Source organism: Melozone crissalis, unplaced genomic scaffold, assembly GCF_028551555.1.
Source record: "Melozone crissalis strain CALT ecotype California unplaced genomic scaffold, PUWL_Pcris_2 ptg000009l_1, whole genome shotgun sequence".
Classification (NCBI taxonomy): Eukaryota; Metazoa; Chordata; class Aves; order Passeriformes; family Passerellidae; genus Melozone; species Melozone crissalis.
In genome coordinates this window covers 18,861,269-18,880,631 of record NW_026535787.1, presented here as the reverse complement: position 1 = coordinate 18,880,631, position 19,363 = coordinate 18,861,269, and the positions used below count along the sequence as shown (strand labels likewise).

Sequence of the window (19,363 nt, the reverse complement as noted above, 5' to 3'; positions counted from 1 at the left end):
CAAGCACTACAGGTTTTGTATAAAGCATCCTCTCCAATAGCTACATTTTTCACCATCTAACCTTTGAACCCTTGCCCTTTTGTTATGTTTATCAGAACCAAGACCAAGCGAACCTCTGAAAAAATGCACCAAAATTCCTCCAAATGGGCTTTTCTTCTTAGAAGAACCTTATTCTCAAAGGGGCTTGTATAGACCATTTCACAGAAGTTGTATTTGTGTTACAATATGACTTAATTCTCCCCATTTGGAAGCTGAGCTGATAATTACAGTAACTGATTTTCAGTCATCAATGTGAGTAGATCCCATTTTAACCACATGCGTAAGACCCATTTTAACAATATTCTTTAAAAAGCCCAATGAACAACTTCCTTCCTTCCTTCCTTCCAAAACACTGAAGTAGCAGCAGTAACATAAAGAGGTGAACACCCAGATGGAGTGTGAAATAGATGAATTACTGACCTTTATCCAAAACACAGTTGCATTTCTGCTAGAAGAAATTGTGCATGACACAGGTAGGGCCTCTCCAATCTGTTTTGTGACTTCTCCACTAGGAGTAAGCTGCAAATCCAGATCTGGGATAGAAGGAACATTTGTAAAAAGTTAATCTCAGAAAGCCTGGCCCATTTCAGAGGCTTATCAAGAAAAGAAAATGTGACTAATTGCACTCATTAAATTCAAGATTTCATTTCTTCAATAAAATTCAAGTCAATTTTACAAGGAAGGGAGATGAGAGAATTATTCTAAAAACAGGCATTGCAGAACATTCATATTTTTGCTGTAATTATAGGCTAAAAGGAAAAGCAAAACCTCACTAATCACTAGACAAATGGATGCATTTTTTTCACCTTGTTCTGCTGAAAGAATGGCAGAGTAGGCAGAAGAAGCTGAAGAAGTACTTCACATAACAGCATGTGCATCTCAGAAAGGGATGCACGGAATGCTGTGAGGGTAGCTTACTATGGGCCAGGTAGAAATGCATCTTCAGGGGAGGACTAGTGCAGGAGGGGACAGGTTATCCTACATAGTAATTGTGGAGAGAGCAACAAGGGTCAAGGGGTGCCTTTTTTTGGTGTGATAAAACTAGAGGATTTTCACCCTCAGAATCTGAAGGGGATGAAGAAGGTCAAATAGGGTGTATGAGACATGATACTGACTGAAGGGGTGAGAAGTCTAAATTACAGGGTTGGGGAACTGCACCTGAAGCCCTTTATTTCTTTTCATTTGTGACTTAAAATGCCCCTTTTGTGTACCTCAAAAAAGAGTCCAAGCTCTGCCTGACATATTTAGGCTCAAGGGAAATTGCAGTCAGTGACAGCTGTGTTTGACACAAGGCAGGGTGAGAGCCAGTGACAGAAACATCAGGAGACATTGCTCTGGATTTTTCTTAGTTTAAGGATTTGGTGGGCTGGTCATTTTAAAAAAAAAAATTAATCCTACAGTGAAAGAAAAGCAGAGTTTGCCAATCTTTATTTTGCTTCCCCTCTGACAGTGCCTTGCTTGTGAGCCAAGCTGCCTGACTGAATGACTATCACAGATGCGTGAACACACACAAACACATGCAGTCAAAAGCACACATGACTTCACCTCAAATATAGTACTTGCTGGAAAGGGGCTGCAAAGCCTCCTTTTGGCTTTTAAGCAGAGCTTAAAAAAAGCTTGAGACAAAAATAACAGTGGAGGAAAGTGAGTTTTCCTTAACAAAACAGTGAACTTCACTACTGCCTTCATTCAGTGGTTGCCCTGGGAACACCATCGTATCCTATGGGGATTTCCTATCCTCCCTCCTGAAACCAGTAAATGGAACCCAACTATTCTCCTGTGGCTACCAGAAGGAAAAAAAAATAACAAGACTTATCCAGTGAGCAGTACATAGATTTGGATAGTCTATGGGAAGTGTTTCTTCTAAAACACATTCCATCAGGGCAGAGGGGTGGTTGAAGACAAGGCTATTATTTTTTTGCCCTCAAGAATTTCTTTATACACGTACTTAAACTTTTTGTTCTTTGAAGCAAGATAGTACCTCAAACCTAAGAGATCACCAAAGGCCATTCAGAAGGCATTCCTCTCATATTTGCCAAAGGAAGCAAAAATTCATGGAAGTTTTTGCCTTCATCTCAGGCAAGACTGACACTGAGCCCAGAGCAATCCTTCAGCCCAGTTTTCCTCCAGGGTAGACTGGCTGTGCCCTGCTGGTCCCCTTTGTGTGGTGCAGCTGGGACTACAATCCCTCCCACACCAGTCTTGGTTGCTACAGCAGTTCAGGAAAATGTAGAGGGTATGAGATGAGCTACATAACTCAGAGCAGTATTTGTATGACTTATAAGGCAAGACAGAATTAAGCTGCTGTTTAACATAGGATCCCCTCTAGAAGCTCTACGTGAAAAACTTGATTCAGCTTAATTTTCTGCCAGTTTATCTGTAAGGTCCACAAAATAATGTGATGTAGTTACCTTGAGCTCTCTACTTAGTAAATAATCTCACTTTGGTGCAGAAGTATGAGAAGAAAACATTTTCTTGCATATAGAAGACTCAAACCCAAATTTTTGTCTCCATTGAAAGAAAAACTTTTCCGAGAGAATTTTCTGTACATCTCACATTTGGCTTTGAAATGTTCTTCAGAAACAAGCTCCTCATCAGGCACCATTTTCAATATATGCTAGCTCTTAATGTGGTCTCATTTGAAGTCTTGCATTGATTTCAGGGCTGCCTTTGCATACCAAGTAGGGCAGGGAAGAGACAAACAGTGCATTCTGCACGTATCACCACATCATGTGAGGGAGGTATGGAATTAATGTGGGCAAGACTGGAGCACACGTTTCCGTTTGGAAGCTGTGGCACATCTAGGACAGACTCCCAGCACATAAAGGAGGCCTCTGATGGAATACTGTGCTGCATTTGGGAAAGCTGTGCAGGCACCTCTGTTGTCTGAACTCCATAAATAAACTAGCAGACAACTGGAAACTTCTCCTAGTATGTGAGAATAGATTTTTCCATGCAGCATTCAAAAGGTGACTTCCCCTGTATTTTCAATGGCTTTACTGAAAGACAAGACAAGGCTATAAAAATACCCATAGAGAAATACAAATGCTATACTCCTAAGACCTTAAATTTACTGGATGGTTTGCAGAACACATTTTAGCAGAAAGGAAAGCATCACAAAGAGGAAGTTCCACAGATCTACTTACTCCACACTAGGTTTTACGTGCAGAAACAATTACAGAATCATAGAATGCTTGGGCTGGAAGAGACCTAAAAGATCCTCTGCTTCCAACCCCTCTGCCATGGCCAGGAACACCAACTCTAGACCAAGGTGCTCAAATTCCCCACAGCAACAGATAATGAAAGGGCACTGTGGGTTGGAAGAGTGGCTTCTTTATAGCTGAGGGAAGATACATCTGTCCTCTGCTGCTGGGTGCTTTCCTTGCCTCACCCAGGGTTGTGCTTCTACACCTCTGTGAGTGGCTGTAAACAGCTTTTGCCTTCTTTCCCTGCCTGCCAGTTTTGCTCACCTGACCCTGGGCGAAGTCACTGAAGGAACAGAGCTGGCAGAGAATTTACAACCTCTGTGAAAAACCACAAATCCACAACATCAATCCTGCTCTGCTACTGCCTCTGTAGAGAGACAAATCATGCCAACCATGAGCACTCAGCTCTGCTGGACTTTAAATTGGGGCCTGGCTGCACAGATCCTGCTCTGAAAGGCAAGAGCTCAGGTTGTACAGTCTGTCCTTTATGTTCCATGGATAAGGCAGGGAATCTTTCATCCTCCCTCAATTTCCTTCATAAATAATTTCCCTAAGCATTACAGGTAACTCTGATGCTTTAATGTCAATTTTCAGCATTCTGTAAGTCTTATAATTTACAGTCAACTTGGAAAAATGGAGCTTGGTATTCTCTACAAAAAGATATTTGACGATTATGGCATAATAATGTTTTTTGATACCAGCAAGAAGCTTTCCCTACCTGGTCACCAAAAGAAATCAGTGACATTATAATGCTTATTAAAATTCATTTGGGAAAAGACACTACAGTTGAAATTAACAAATTACTATAGTTTCTCTAATTTAAATTAATTTTAAATTAATTTAAATATAATAATTAATTATCTTAAATTTATTTTAATTAATATTATTATATTGCCTGGTTTTTGTTGTGCTTGTGATTGGGTTTTTTTAAAAGAGAATAAAAAAATCTAAAATGCTGAGATTAGATGTGAAGAAATGAAAAGCCCTGACTCCTAACCAATGTTTTTTTAGTGTGCCACCACAGAGAGGAATATTCATCCATATAAAAGGTGAGCAATAGAACAAAAGAGGGAGAAAAGGCAGAATTTGATAAACATTAGTAAGTAGTAACTGAAGGACAAACTGCAGAAATGCTTTAGACCAGCATCAGAGAAGACAATGAAGTACCTTAAGGATGGTGCATGGTCTGGACATTCAGGAATTACACAACTATTCCAGGCCACTGCACCTCATTTAAAAAAAAGGCTTTACTGCAGATAGAGGTGTTTTGGAAAAAAACAAAATGAACCCTAAGTAAAGTGAAGTAGTAGGGTACTGGAGTGCAGCTCTGAGTTCTGAGTAGCTGCATTAGCTGCCAGCACTGGGAAGATTCATGTCTAGAAATTACATGTTTCTCTGGCATAGCAAAGCTCTTTGAATGTGCAGACAAAATAGAAGACACAGGAAAACTGGCTTGTTAAAAATAAGTTGGAGCTGAGAAAGCCATTTTTTAGAGTAATTATTTATGAAAGCAAAAGTAGACATGCAATACACTTGGAGAAAAATCAAAGGGTCTGTTATACCAGAGCAAAGGAACCTTTGCTATCCAGCAGTGAAGAAGCAGCAGCACAGAGCCCTTTTCAGGTTTTACAGGCCCAACTCTTGGCAAACAGAACAGGTGGGCAGGGTAACAATGGATCATCTTATTAAAGGCAAATATTCATTAAATATAATAGCGTAATTAATCATGTGTAGTGTAATTAATCAATAATCACTGATATATTATGCACGTATTGTACCTCTTCCAAGAAAAAAAATTCAAAACCAAATATAGAAACATGAAGTTTGTGTTAATGTAAAATATAACTACAGTGGAAGCCTTTAAACCTCATTTTCCTTCAGATCCCTCTGAACCTGTCAACTACTGATGATACTGTGAAGACAACAGACAATCAATGTTTTTAGGGAAAAACTTCTACCCCTGGTGTGAGCCCTATTTAACAGCCTGTGATAGTATAGCAGAGTTTGAAAGAGTTCTTGCTCTTGACTTCTGCATAAAGAGATCAAAAGCAACTATTGCTTCAGTGGTTCAACCAGTTCAATGGCTGTTTTGGAAGTGTTGCTGATAGTGTGACTAAACAGTATCCAGCTAAAGAAAAATTACTGAGCTCTGTAGCTCTCACGATGCTGGAAAAAGTAAAAAACCCCAACTTTTCCAATGTGAACATAACAACTTCCTAAGTTTCTTTTCTAGGCTCCTTACATATTAACCTCATTGAGGGAATGGGAACTTTACCATGAAGAATGACCTTCAGTGATATTCTTGTGGATTAGCTTCCATGTTTGTCTACATTCTAAGGCACAGCTGGAAGAAAGTAATTTGCCCTAGATACGTTCACACGAGCAAAAGATAAAATAACAAAATTCTCACCTTATGTGACAGTGTAATAGAACCAAACACTATCCAAAGTTATGGGAAGTGAAACTATCCAGCCAATCAATTGAGAAAGTCAAGATTTTTAAACAGAAATACATTAGAATAAATAGAAATGACTGGACACCCCTTCAAACCAACATTTCACCCGTAGGTAACTGCACTAAGCTGCATACACAAAGCAGAGAAACCATCCCAGGAGGTCCAAGATCAGTTTGAATCCTACCTAGGAGTGCAAAATGCAATTACTTACAGTGCACAGTGATGGTGGTCGAGTCCATCATGCTTTTGTCAGTCAGAGAGCACTTGTATTCTCCTGTTGCATTTCGTCTCACATCTGTCATTATGTAAGTATCTGAGCTTCTTATACCTTCTGTTTCTCCCTGCGGGTGGAAAACAAGACATTTACTGTACATGGGCCTGCTAAACCCACTGATTTTTGTTGAGGATTTTTTTTAATTATAAGGATGGTGAAATACTCCAAAGCAGGTATAGACACGGCATCATTCAACTGTAATTACCTATTAGTTAAAGTAACATTTACTTCCTGCATGATAACATTATTTTAAAAAACATTATTTTTAAAAATCAAGAGCTTACTCTTTTAATTGAATGACTAACTCATTTTAAGAGGATGTTACAATACAAAATTTAAAAGTTTAGCCAAAAAACCAGTCTAGTAACAAGTATTGCAGAAATCAAAACACAAAACAAATTGTGTTTCTAAGTCTGGTTCTGATATATTCAGCTTAGGACAAATCATGAACTGAATTGTGCTGCTTTGCATGTTTTTGAACAGCACAAGCACACTGGTGTTTTGAATTAGCCAGCAAATGCTGCTTTATGGCTGTCCAGTTCCCCAGTTTCCCCCTGATTACTTACTTAGATCAGCTTTGAAACAAACATAGAATGATCCCCTAATTCCTATCTCTGAATCCAGAAAGAGATTTATAATACCTGTGAGCCTTTCAAAGAGATCACCCACTGCAACTCTCCTTGAGAGGAAAGACCAGTATCAGGCAGCAGGGAGCCCACAGATAAGACAAACTCGGGTGTTTAGCTCACTCACTGTGATAGCAGAGCAAGGAGAGATACCAGACACTTTTTCACTGGCATTTAGTGACTTTCTAGGATGACTCACTGAATCTAAATGGCTGCTCTGAGATAAGGACTTCAGCTCCTAGCTCCCCTTGCTCTCTGCAACAATTCAAACATGCCAGGAGTCCAGAGTAGTGACGATTATGTTCAGAGGGTGACATGCTGGGTTTGAAATATCTGAAAGGACACCACTTCTTTTGGCTTCTCGCAAGAGCAGCTCTGCTCAGAGCTGCAGCAGGAACAAATAAGGCATATAAAACAGGAGTGGGAAGCAGGACATGGGAACAAGGACCAGGAGTCTTAGAATATAAAGCCACATCTGTCTGTGGATTTCACCAGTACTAAGAAGATTAATGGTAACAAAGCCTTTATTTTTCTCAGTCTCTGTCTTAAGCAATTTACAGATTTGTTCTTCTATGCCATCACACACATTATTTTTTGTGTTGTTATGCCACCAAACAATTAACTGAAGAAAAGAAATTGCACAAAGAGTAATCTGTGAAAGTCCAAAAAATAGCTGAATTAATTTGCTGTACTTTCACTGCTGGATCTGTGTTATGACAGCAGATGAGATGGTTTTCTTCAAGATCTAAACTGCTGTAATCAAAACTGTTTAATAAAATACCTGATGATGTGAAGTAAAACCTTGTAATTTTTAGTAGGTCTAAACTCTTGAAACATGTGGGTGGGCTGGGGGGGAGGAGAGTTTTTTCAAAAATATTTTGGCAACTGAGGTGAGGTGTTCTCAGAGTGTTATATAATGGCCAATGTCTATCTTCAGTGTTTGTCATCAAATTCCTTTCTTCATTTGTTGCAAAACCATGTAGACACTGACATGTAGCAATGTCTGCAGGAAGGAATGACACAGAATATTTCACTAGGCAGCGACAGCAAGGCAGGACTTACTGGAATGTAAAACAGGAACTCCTGTGGAGGAGGGTTGCCATTTCCTGAGCACTTCAGAGTGATGTTATCGCCCTCTTTAATGGTACTGCTTTGTGGCAGCACTTGAATAGTCACCTTCTCTGTTGGGTCTGTGAAAATAATGTACATATTTAATAGCTTCAGCGTAATCATACAGCAGCACTATGCATATGATATTCATTGCCCAAGAAAATGCAATTTTATCATCCTGCAGCTGAAAATATTTGCATGTGTAGATCTTTTTATAAAAGAACTTGAAGCTAATCACACATTCTATATTCTTGCCAATTAAGTGCAAAGAGCTCATATGATATAAAATTCATTTTTATTCTCCAAAATACCTGTAACTGAAACAGCAATGATTACAACTATGTCATGTGCTTTAAAGCAAAAGAAATCCTGATTAGTATGAACCATTTCATGGTGTGATTTCATTATGAGGGATTAACTTGTCCTCTGTGAAATTCCCTATTTGGGGGACCACAGCAATCAGAAAAACAACTGAAGCTCTCAATGCCGTGTATTAGTACTAGATAATAGCCTTCTGGCATTAAAAAGAAATAAATATGAACTAAGCAACTATATTCAGCCTATTCTATATGCTGATCACTACAGGCTTTCAGAAAGATAAATCTGGTGAACATAATAGGACCCTTAGCATAGTCAACAGAACACTAAATGTAACATACTTCTGTCATGTTCACTGAAGTTGAACTATAACTTACATTTTACTTTCATAATTTTTTTAAAGTAGAGTATTCTTTAGCAGATGCTATTATTTCTAAGCAGAGGCCTAAACATAATTTTTAGAAAACAAAGTAAAATGAACGAAATTAAAATAATATGGGCAGATAACTCTCACTATTTTAATGTCAAAGGATAAATAAAATTCCATCAAAGACGCCAGTCGTGCGTTAAGATACAGCACAGCATACCTTATTAGACACTAAAAAAGTCTCCCCAGCAGAGAAAGCCCTGGCTGACAGGTGATTTTGTGTGTTTAGTGAAGCGTGTGCTGTACAGCCCTCCCACCCTGCAGGCACTCCTCACGTCTGTCTCCTGCAGTGGGGTTCCTCAGCACCAGGAACTGCCTTCCACTGCAGCCCTGTGTTGCAGTATGTTGCAATTTCCTGCTTTAGACTTCCCAGGCCCTTCCCAGGTGTGGCAGTACCTCTCTTCCCCTTCCCCCTCGCCCCCTGCTGGGCTGTCAATCAGTTTTAACATTCCAGCAAGGCCTCGTGTGGTTGGTCAGGTTCAAAGGATGCCCTTCAGGCCTGGGGTCATTGGCCTGTCTAGGTGTCCCTCGCTCCCTGAGACCCTGCCCCTCCCACCTGGTTGGTGCTCAGCTGTCCCTTCCCCTCCCCCTGTCCCTGGGCTTAAATTGAGCCAGGACCATGTGCTCGGTATTCTGTTGGAGCTGTTACCAAGATTCAGACATCTGTGACCATGAAATAAACTCTGGATTAAACCCTCCGACAGAATCCATCTCCTTTTCCCCTTCATCCTCGCCTGAAGCCTTTCCACCAAAGGTAAACTGAGTTTCTACAAGCCTGGACTTGTTTCAGTGCCCAGCTGCAACATATCCAGCCAGCCAAAGGTGTCTCTGAGGTGAAACACCACAGTTGCCGCCTTTGGCCGAGCAGCAAGGGTCAGACGGGCCCAGGCACAATCTACCTGGTAATACTGGGATCTTATTCCAATATTTTGGCGCCCAACATGGGGCTGTGTCCTGAGAGCCCTAACACAGCCCAGACCCTCGCCCTCCCCAGGGCAGGACACGGCTGGATTCCAACCTGCCACAGCCTCCCTCCTTCAGAGCCTGCCTCCCTCCACATGGAAGCACCACACATGACCAAACAAGCTTCCACCTCAGCACCTTCAGAGCTGAAGCACAACTTTGCCTGCTTGGAAAAGAGAAGCCCAGCATTCCTGCTGGTATGGAATACAAGAGATGCAATGAGATAGCTGGCCAGGAATGCCAGGCATGCCCCTCTTGGCAGCTGCTGGGCCAAAAAACTCAGTGTCAGGGGCTGCTGCAACATGCTTTTCCTTCTGTCAAGTTTATGTTAAGGTAAAGAATGTCATATCATAAAGATATGACATTAAGGTAAAGAATGTCACATCATAAAGAATATTTAGATATATCCTGGAATTGCTTAGGCTTTGTTTTGAGACTGAAATGGGAGGAATTAATAAAGAGAAAGGCTTTAATTTCGAACATTTTTTCCCCACAGAGACAAACAGAACAGGATTAAAAATGGACCCAGTTAAACAAAAATTACATTCTTGCAAACCACCAGGCTTTTCTCTAGAAATATCCTATCCTTCTATCTACAGTAATCAACCAAGAGCAAATTTTAATTTAATTTGCTAAACTAAAAAAAAACCCCAAGCATACAGAAGCAAAGCCCACTTTAACTGTTGTCTGAGATGAAGAGGCCATTCTTCTGAGGGCAGCCTGAGAACAGGAAGATGGTGCCCAGTGCCATGTAGAGTGGTGCTTGGTGAATAATGTACTCCCCTGCTTTCACTAAGAAACAGGAGCAGCCTGGTGAAGGCACCTCTTGCCTCACACGTGCCTGACTCGGCCCATCTTACTTGGTGCTTTTGCAATCTGAGATTCTGCTTTCTACAACAGCAAAATTGCAGGAGCCAGCACCAAAAGGCAGCCATTTAGTAAATGGATGCTGCTATCCCAGGGCTGCCCCAGCCACTGTGCCATTTCAAGGAAAACACCAGTGCTGGAAGCAGCCTGAGTGTGAAGTGTCCTTGACTCTAATCTGTTATGTAAAGCAGTTTATCCATAACAAAACAGACACCTAACAGCAGGCCATGACTGGGAAGCCTGCCTGACAAACATTATCTTTTTACACTGATTAATGCTGAGCAGAACCCTCCATAACTGGAGCCTAGATGATTAAATATCTGATATAATATCTAAGAGTCCAGCTCCAAGACTCCTCTCCCAGCGCTCCTTGCTTTCAGAAGCTTCTTTGCTTGCAGCTGCAAAAGCAGGCATGTAACTGCTGCTAGCTGAGCTAAATTATCCTAATCCAAGCAACATCCAACACAGCAAGAGCTAATTCACTCTTCTTTTCATACTAGGTTACAGTGGCTGGCTCCTTCCAGGATATGAACTATTAAACACTTGAGCACTAAAGACTGCACTAACTCAATGCAAAAGATAAAGTAAAAAACCAAAACAAACCAAAACATAAAACATTTCTTAGATCCTGACTGAATAGACAATAGACAAATCTTTAAAAAAAAATCTTCTGAAAGCATAATTTTAATCATGCTCTCCCCATTTCTTTAGGAGAAATGGATAAGTTTCAAGGAATGAGCAGCAGGTCTTTATGATTTGGTTCTACTGCTTTAGGGATGCAAAATACCAGTTTTGACAGTCAATCTGAAATAAAAAAGGCTGAAAGACTTCCATGTCTTAGGAGTTGAGTCCTCCATTTTTTAAATTTTCATTATATTTGACTCATTAAAAAAATCACAATTATTGAGAACTAATTAGGAACACTGAACTAAACTAAAAAACCAAAACCAAATCAGATGGGTCATTATAATCAACTAACAGCAGTCATGAAATGCATCTTTTGAAGCTTGGACATCTATTAATGAAGAATTTCATAAATTAATTAATTTGGAGATGCATTTATGCAGAGTAAGGAACTGAAGTTACAGCAGATGAGAATACTCAGAAACAAAGCTGTGTAACTCAACACTCCAAAGCCAAAGTTCATACCTGAGGCCTCTCCAGTACTGAATAATGTGCCTGCCTTCCAGTATTTGCTAATTAGCAACACACTGCTGGAATTAATTAAATTGTGTGTTACTAGACCAGAACTAGAAGAGCTAGTTTATCAAACATTAAATCTTTATACAGAGGGCACACTACATGCAGCCAGTGACCATCCCAGAGCCACACAGGCTTTTTTCCCCTTCATACTGGCTAGTTCTTACTTGCAAGTGCATGTAGTACACACACCACAGAAATCTGGAACAGCCTTACCCTCAACAAGTGAAGTGGCCCCAGTGCATGAAAGCAGAGGGGAAATGAGGACAGCACAGCATCTCTTGGCAAGTAATAGCAACAAATGCTTTCTGGTCCTTACATTTCTTTCCTGGGAACATCTGCCATGCACAGCAGGAGTTATTCATGGTCATGGGGCTCCACAAATGACAGAAAAAACCACAGTGAAATTTCATACCCAGCTTTATACAGCAAAACCAAAAAAAAAAAAAAGAAAAAAAAGAAATGTCTCTAGCTTTAAATTGATGGGATAGGTGAAATGCCTATGGTATTCCCATGGGTAACAGCTGTCCCAGAGGTTTCCCAGAGGTTTTCTTCTTTAGTTGTGCTGCCTGTTGCTCTGGAGAAAGAGCTGGTAAAAAGAAAACTCTGACTACAGATGAAACAAAAGACCAGCTGCTCCAAGGTTTGGTTTTATTTTATCAAGGTCAAAACAGATCCCTACCCTGTGGCTTGACAAACTTTACCTGCAGAGGAAAAGCAGCTATTGCCTAGGCAGAACACACATGGCACTTCCAGCCCATGCTTTTGTTTTCAAGGCAGTGCTGCACCCACACTTCTGGGAGAAATTGAGTGCCTTGTTGTCTTTGTTTGCAGCTGGATTACACAGCTGTCATACAGAACATTGCTAAGACATAGATGCTGGACTGTACACTTAGACCCTATCATACCCAAAACAGGGACTCATCTTTTACAAGTGTCCAGAGAGGTAATACCCAACTGTACATACTGTCTGTCTCCTGTTCCTCTACATCCTGCTGTGACCTGCTGCCTTCTACAGTCCTTCAGAAGTGCCATTTAACACTATTTTGAAATGTCTCTTCCCCTGGTCTCTAAGTGCTGCCACCTCCTCTGATCTTTCCTTGCCAACAGCCTGTTTTGTTTATTCAAGGGAACATTATGATTTCCACATCCGTCAGTAACACAGTAAGGAAGCTGCTTTAGGATTCAGTCCAGTTAGAAGCAATTATTTGCACAAATTCTTTACTTAGAAGTCTACCAATATTCAAATTATACAATTTAAATGTAAAACGCTGCATCTTACAGCTGTAGAGAAGCATTTTGTAAAAGGTAGACAGCCAGCATTAACTGCTTGGCGCTGACTCCGAAAAGATGAAAAATATTTGAGTTTACTAAAAACTGTATTGTGTATTTACTGCATATGTCAGGGGGCACAGAATCACTTTTATCAACTACTATAACTTCTCTTAACATTCTCAAAAGCCTATTTCACTGTAGCTTTTTATAGCTATCACTTTTCTCTTGTCAATGAAATCTTGATATTCATTATTCCATTGCTAGGAAAAATGAAATCTCAGGCAAATCTGAAGATAATAAAAAATTACCTCAGCAATGTACTCAGACCTTCTTGATGCAAATCAGTTTTGAAGAAGCCATTTCAATAGCCAAGCACTCTCTAATTTTGTAAACTGTTTCTGATTTTGCTTTCCCCTGCCCTGGAAGTAGACTTTGTACAGCAAAAGATGCTTTTTGATAACTTACAGTGAACATCGAAGACAACTGGTTCAGACTGTATCGTTTTCTGGCCAGAAGGTCCATAGTAAGTCACAATGCAAGAGAACTTGGCATTTACATCTTCCTTTGTTGGCATGTACTGAAGAGACGATGTCATGGTGAAGAGCCCAGTTGTTCTGTCCACCATCTTTTGCAAATTTATGACCACAACTGAAAAGGAAATAATGTTTCAGTGTCACGCACAGAATTTGAAACCTTTTTCCTGTATGTTGTTCCTTGTTCTGCATTTGAGAACAGGCTGGAAACATACATGTTGCCCAAGGGATTGCACACTTTTCCTCTAATACTGCCACTGAAGTGTACCAGGAACATCTTAACAACAACATACTCCTAACCTACCCAATATTTTAAACCAAATCCAAACAAAAAACTAGTTGCAAAATGGTGGGGTTTTTAATACAAATCAATCTAATTTGTAAGACAGAAAGAAAGACTCAAAAATGATGGCAAAAAAAATTAGGATCTATTTTATTTTTTAATTATTCTCTAATTTATACGGAAGGAAAAATATTGTAGCCCTATTGGTCTGTCAAAGTTGAAAAGAAGGGAAAAAATAGTTATCCTTACTTATCCTGCAAAATAATTAGTTATATAATATGATGGTCTGTGTGGTCCAATACAAAATATTGGACAGGTATGAAAATGAGACAGTTAATACCTTTTAAGAAGTTGGAAATTAGATATAGGTTTCTATTAGTTACATAGGCTCAAAAATAGCTTGGGGATATCATTAATATAGTAAATTCTCTTCCCCATGATGTGTATTTAAAACTGGAACTAAAAGAGAAAGATTACGTGGTGTAGCTTGGCTACTCTGAAAGGCCTAAACATCTCCCTCCAGCTGTATCTTTCCATACCAGCAGCTTTTCTCAAAGCAAGAATACATTAGAATAAGGCAGAGCCACCCTTAGAAACGCTTCATGCATACACCCCTGTGTGGATGCAGGGGCACTGGCCATTCCCAGAACATACCACCATCCACGGGCTGCAGAGCTCTCCCATTCCTGTACCACGTCACGTTGCCCTCAGGATAGCTGTCCCTTGAAACGCACTCCCCGAGCTGCAAAACACACAGCAATCAGCCACCTGCTTTCTCACTAGGCTTTGACATAATTCTGGTTTCACTTACACCATTTTGGGTCTAAAGTTCTAGGAAGTTCAAATGTTTATCCTTAACTGCTTTTCTTAAATACGGCACATCAAATCAGTGAGGTACGATTTGGAGGAGGGCGGTGGGTCTAAGATCAGGATGGCCCTTGTTTGCAGATCAGGCAGGAATAAACAGAGTCGTGGCAAGGAACTGCTCTGTGCTCAGCTACAGACTCACAGACAGGTGTTCATTCACCCCTCTGAGCCATCACCTCTGTCTAGGCTCTAAAGGGACTGCAGGCAGCTGTTGGGAACATAACTGTGAGGGAGAATGCTGCTCTTACCATTTGTAGCTTCTCTGTTTCTAAGAGTTTTGCTTGATGTAAGATTTCTGGTTGAGAGGGTTGTTCTAAAACATAAATAGGATAAAAGTACTGGTGAAGGGAGCACATACAGCTGTTTGAAAATCAAAAAAATACTAAAAATATGTGGACTTTTGAAATGAAACACAATAATCTAGCCTGATACAGTCTTAGCTATATTTCCCCATTAAAAGAAGAAAAGGTGAGGTATTTCTATTTCAATATTAGCAAAAAGAACAAGAGCAAACTCTCACTTTAAATGTTTCACACCTTCCAGAATGAATTCCATCTACTCTGACAATACATCATTTAGCCAGACAGACTAGTTCACCACCCAGGAGGAGAGAACCTGATCTGATCTATTGATTTATAGGACACACATGCTGGAGAAGGAGCCAGTAGTACAGACACTGTAGTAACAAAAAAGCAGCTTTCCAGCAGATATTACTGCAGCTGAGCTGTCAGCGTTATAAAGGAACAAATGCAACCTAATCATTCTTCTAATGTTTATTTTTCCTAAGTGGGAAAACATTTAAGAAATTCAGATGAAAGAAAAAAGTGCAATTATTTTAACTGATTCTGTGTTAGTTATGACCCTCTTAAAAAAAATAAACTTTTTTCCAGTGCCAGTTAGTCTTCTTACTTACTTTTATTATGGTAGATGGATCTCTTAGCTTGCCAAAGTGGAGGATCTATCAGTGTTTCCATCATAAAAGACTACTTTCTAGGGACTATATAACTTGTCTGTTAAAACAGTTTGGCCTGAAGCCCGGAATGCAAATTTTTATCTCCAAAAGAGACAGTTTTCCCCACAATTTTAAAAGAAGAGGGGAAGAGTGAAGGGAAAAAATAAATCAATGTCTATACAGTCAAGGAAAGGCTCTACACCCTATCTGTACTGCTTAAACAAGCATACTTTTACAGACTGAAACATTCTTAACCATGCCAGCTTACAGAACCCTTTCCCCAAATCAAACTTCCTATCAAATACTGTATGTCTGTTGGTAATCCCAGCCCTAAGGGAACTTCACCACTGTCTTGCCAAAGTCTCTGCACACACTGCTGAAGTACTGAAGTGCAGATGCCCTGCTCCTGTTCTCACAGAGGTAGCAAGCCTGTGTGTTTTCCCAATAATCCATTTTATGTGCGTGTTTACGTGCAAATGCACAAATACTCTTCACTTGAATGACCACCCCAGGATGGAACAAAATCAGATCAAAAGGGAAATGAAAGTGAATAAAGGAAGCGATTCATCTGACATCTTTCAAATAACTTTGCTTGTGGCAAAAAACAAAACCAAACAAAAGACACAGTCAAAGCTATACACTAAGACCATCATATTTTCTTCAAAGGACTAATAAAGATTTTTATTTTTAGGAGATATACACATATTTATTTCTCTTTTGTTAGCTTTAAAAGAAAAATGGATTTTTTCCACATATGAACTTATCAAGGAAAAATCATTTTCACATCAATTCAAGAAAACATGGTTTTACAAAACCAGTAACAGGCCTTCTGGATCAGATTTCTGGGTCTCATAAACAGGGGTAGTTGCCTGCCTGTCCCAGTCACCAGCTGATCAAGCCAGGACACCTTCCCCCACCTCAGCCTTGCTTCCTTTTGTCTCTCATCTCCCCCAGGACAGGTCGGAGAAGACCCTGGTTTTGGTGTGTTGGACGCCCCTGCCCTGCAGTGATCCTGTGAGGGGAAGGGAGGCAGCTCTGCAGCTGCTGAGTGGGGCTCTCCCATTCTGAGTGCCCTGTGACAGAGCAGGTGTTCCAGCTGAGAGGCTGCCACCACCTGCTCCCTGTGAGCAGCCTCCGAGAGGAAACGCCGCTGCCAGATCCCCGCACGTGCACCAAGGTAATTCACTGTAAAACACTCGCCCGGCATTCACCAGCTCAGCGTCTGCAGCGAGGAAAAAAATTTAAACTTGGCAACAAACCTCACTTAGGTGGGGCAGACAGCACACTGCTTATCTCTCAGCTTAAGAGCTTGCCAGAGTACTCTGCAACTCTATATAGGCCTTATAATAGAGGGAAAAAAGAGTTCACTGCCTGCAAAAGCCAAGCGCCAGTGCAGCAGGACAGCAGCTCCCGTCTGCTGGGCTGCCCTGCTTTGGAAACTGGCTGTTTAATTCCACAAAAAAGTTGCTGACAGGATCCATCTGGAAAGCTGGTAGTGCTTGTTTGAGTAGTCAGTGAGAGAGGCTGGCAGGTGGTACCTGCACACTGAGCCATTTCAGCTCCTCACTCCTGAGATAATCAGCTGGCACAGCTGAGGACAGAACAAGCTCCAGCAAAACCCAGACTCAGTCGTGGCTTCTGGGATGCAGCTGAGTTTCAGGTGCATGAGATTCTGGTTTATGAGGGTCACACTGCAGCAGCCTAGCTCTGTACCTGTGGCTCCATGAGTTAGAAACTCCTCTCATTAAATAAATGAAGCTTGCCAGCTACGCTTAATTCTTCTGCAATTAAAGTGAGCAAGCGAGCAACTAAAAATGAGAACTTAAAAACCAGACTCAAGAAAATTAAATGCAAAGAAAAGTTAAGAGAACCGTAAATAAAGTTGCGAATGCAAAGCAAAGAAACACAAAGGTAATTTTTCTTGCAGCGCTAAGTTGGCCATATTACATGCGTGGCATCCTCCCTTCTTATCTTCCTTAGTAAATAGAAGCTTCCTCTATTAGAATTAATGCACAGAATAAACCAGACAAGCTGTGCTCCATGGCTGAGTTAGCATTGTGTTAATGCTTAGTAGAGTACACAGTAATTCAAGCAGTTAGTGTTTCATTTTACCATATACCACTGCCTCATTTACATATTTACTACTGTGCAATAAGTAAACATGATAATTCTTTATCATTTCCTTTGGAGCACTGTGTTTACTATGCGTGCTCTGAGCACACTCCTCCCTGTTGTCATTAATTCAATTGTTCTTGCAGTCAAATTGAAAGTGAAACAAGGGAATTACTATTGGCTCCTAATCTTGCTTTAAACTCATTTATGTGACTGACAGCATAGATATCATTGAGGACACCCTGGAACCTTCTACCTGAGAGAAGCAAAAGGCGGCCCTTCCAAAACATGAGTTTGTGTTCTTCAAGCACAGTGTGATCTCTTTGAAACTGCCCATACCCACAGTCAGCATGTTCCCACAACAGACTTACTCTCACTACACAAATTTGTGCCTGAAGGGCAACAAAGGCCAGAAGTCATATAAAAACATGAAGCTCAGGAAGATAAGACACTGCAGTCACAGCCCTGTGTCTCTAAAAAGGCACAATGGATACCCCCCTAGGCTGACTCAGGGTTTGATGGATTACACTCCTGCTCTGAATCAGCACCAGGAAGGGACCAGGCTTGTGTGAGCTCTGAGCTGGGCTGTGCCTGGGGTTTGCACTGCAGACCAGCCTTGCCATCGAGCTGTGGTGAGAGCAAACACTCATGGACCCTGCTGTGCTCTAGGAGAGAACAGCAGACTGGCACTTCCCCTTCCTACCATCCAGCAGGGGACAAAACAAGCATTTGGGGCTGGTGCATCACTTTGCAGCCTCTTGCTCTCTCCCTCACAGTGTGTGCTGTTGCACAGTAGCTGCTCAGAGCCGCTTCAAACCTCCCCCCTGAAATAATCCCACAGACCGCACACGGTTAATGTTTCCCTCCTGCAGAAAAATTTGCTCTGAGAACAAATGGAAAATAATCAATGCTAATTTTACATTTTTCATTTCCAAGGCCAAATGACATCACATAAGTGAGTCATTATCAAAGCCTAAAATTCTCTTTGAGCCAGCACTTATCATGAATAAACTGCAAGTGCAGGCAGTCCTGTTACATAAATGCCACCAGTAGATTACATTTTTGAAAGCTGCAGAAATTTGCTAGTCTTAGTAATTTACTGAGCCAAACTTACTTTCTTGGCTTTAATCCTGCCTTAAACAAAAGTTTCTGTAATTTATGATTCAGATGCTGATGAATGTCAATGGTAGTAACAACTAGATTTACTTACTGAAAACTTTGACTATCGTCGGCTCTTCGGAAACATCATCTTCTGTAACTAGCATACATACAAATCTCTTTTCATCACTGATTCTTGCATTCTTGATGGATAATGTATAGTTTTCTGAGAGACTCAACCTGTCCTTGTAGTCTGGTACATCATCATACTGTACATTTTTTTTTGTTGATGATCTGAAGGCAATAAATACTGGAGATCCATTTGGCATTTCCTATAATAAAAGCAAAAACACCTCTATTTTGCATAAACACTCATTTAAAAGTTCCTGAAAGTTTGCAATTGGTACAAACCTGTAATTAAAAAAAAAACCTGCAAACTATCAGATGGCTTTTTTTTTCCTGATTAATTTCTGCTCTAAACAGAAGAAATTCAGTGTAATAAGAGCTAGTTTAAGACTGCCACAGTACACATTGAGAATATAATCAGTAGAAGTTATTTCAATCCTTTGGCTCAATCTCAGCATAGCAAAGGGCTTTTTCTGATAAAAGCTGGTGGTTTTGGCAGCACTTGCCAAAAACTTGTCTGTATGAAAAAGTATTTGAAATAGAAGCATGTGTGAGCTAGTCTCAACAGCTCCAATTTCCTTTTTTTCATTATTGTTTCACATATTCCCACTGTTTATTTGGGATACTTAGAC

General features: G+C 40.5%; 1 protein-coding gene across 2 annotated transcripts in view; it reads right to left on the bottom strand.

The window, feature by feature from the left end:
* ALCAM (activated leukocyte cell adhesion molecule) overlaps nucleotides 1-19,363 on the bottom strand; it is a 115,551-nt gene that overhangs the window by 14,099 nt on the left and 82,089 nt on the right. For both annotated transcript variants that reach the window (XM_054270378.1, XM_054270379.1), the window contains exons 3-9: nucleotides 18,718-18,937; nucleotides 14,692-14,756; nucleotides 14,231-14,318; nucleotides 13,226-13,408; nucleotides 7,663-7,790; nucleotides 5,912-6,041; nucleotides 460-572 (exon numbers count right to left, since the gene is read on the bottom strand). In XM_054270378.1, the coding sequence (XP_054126353.1) occupies nucleotides 460-572; nucleotides 5,912-6,041; nucleotides 7,663-7,790; nucleotides 13,226-13,408; nucleotides 14,231-14,318; nucleotides 14,692-14,756; nucleotides 18,718-18,937 (927 nt within the window). The remainder of the gene's footprint in view (nucleotides 1-459; nucleotides 573-5,911; nucleotides 6,042-7,662; nucleotides 7,791-13,225; nucleotides 13,409-14,230; nucleotides 14,319-14,691; nucleotides 14,757-18,717; nucleotides 18,938-19,363) is intronic.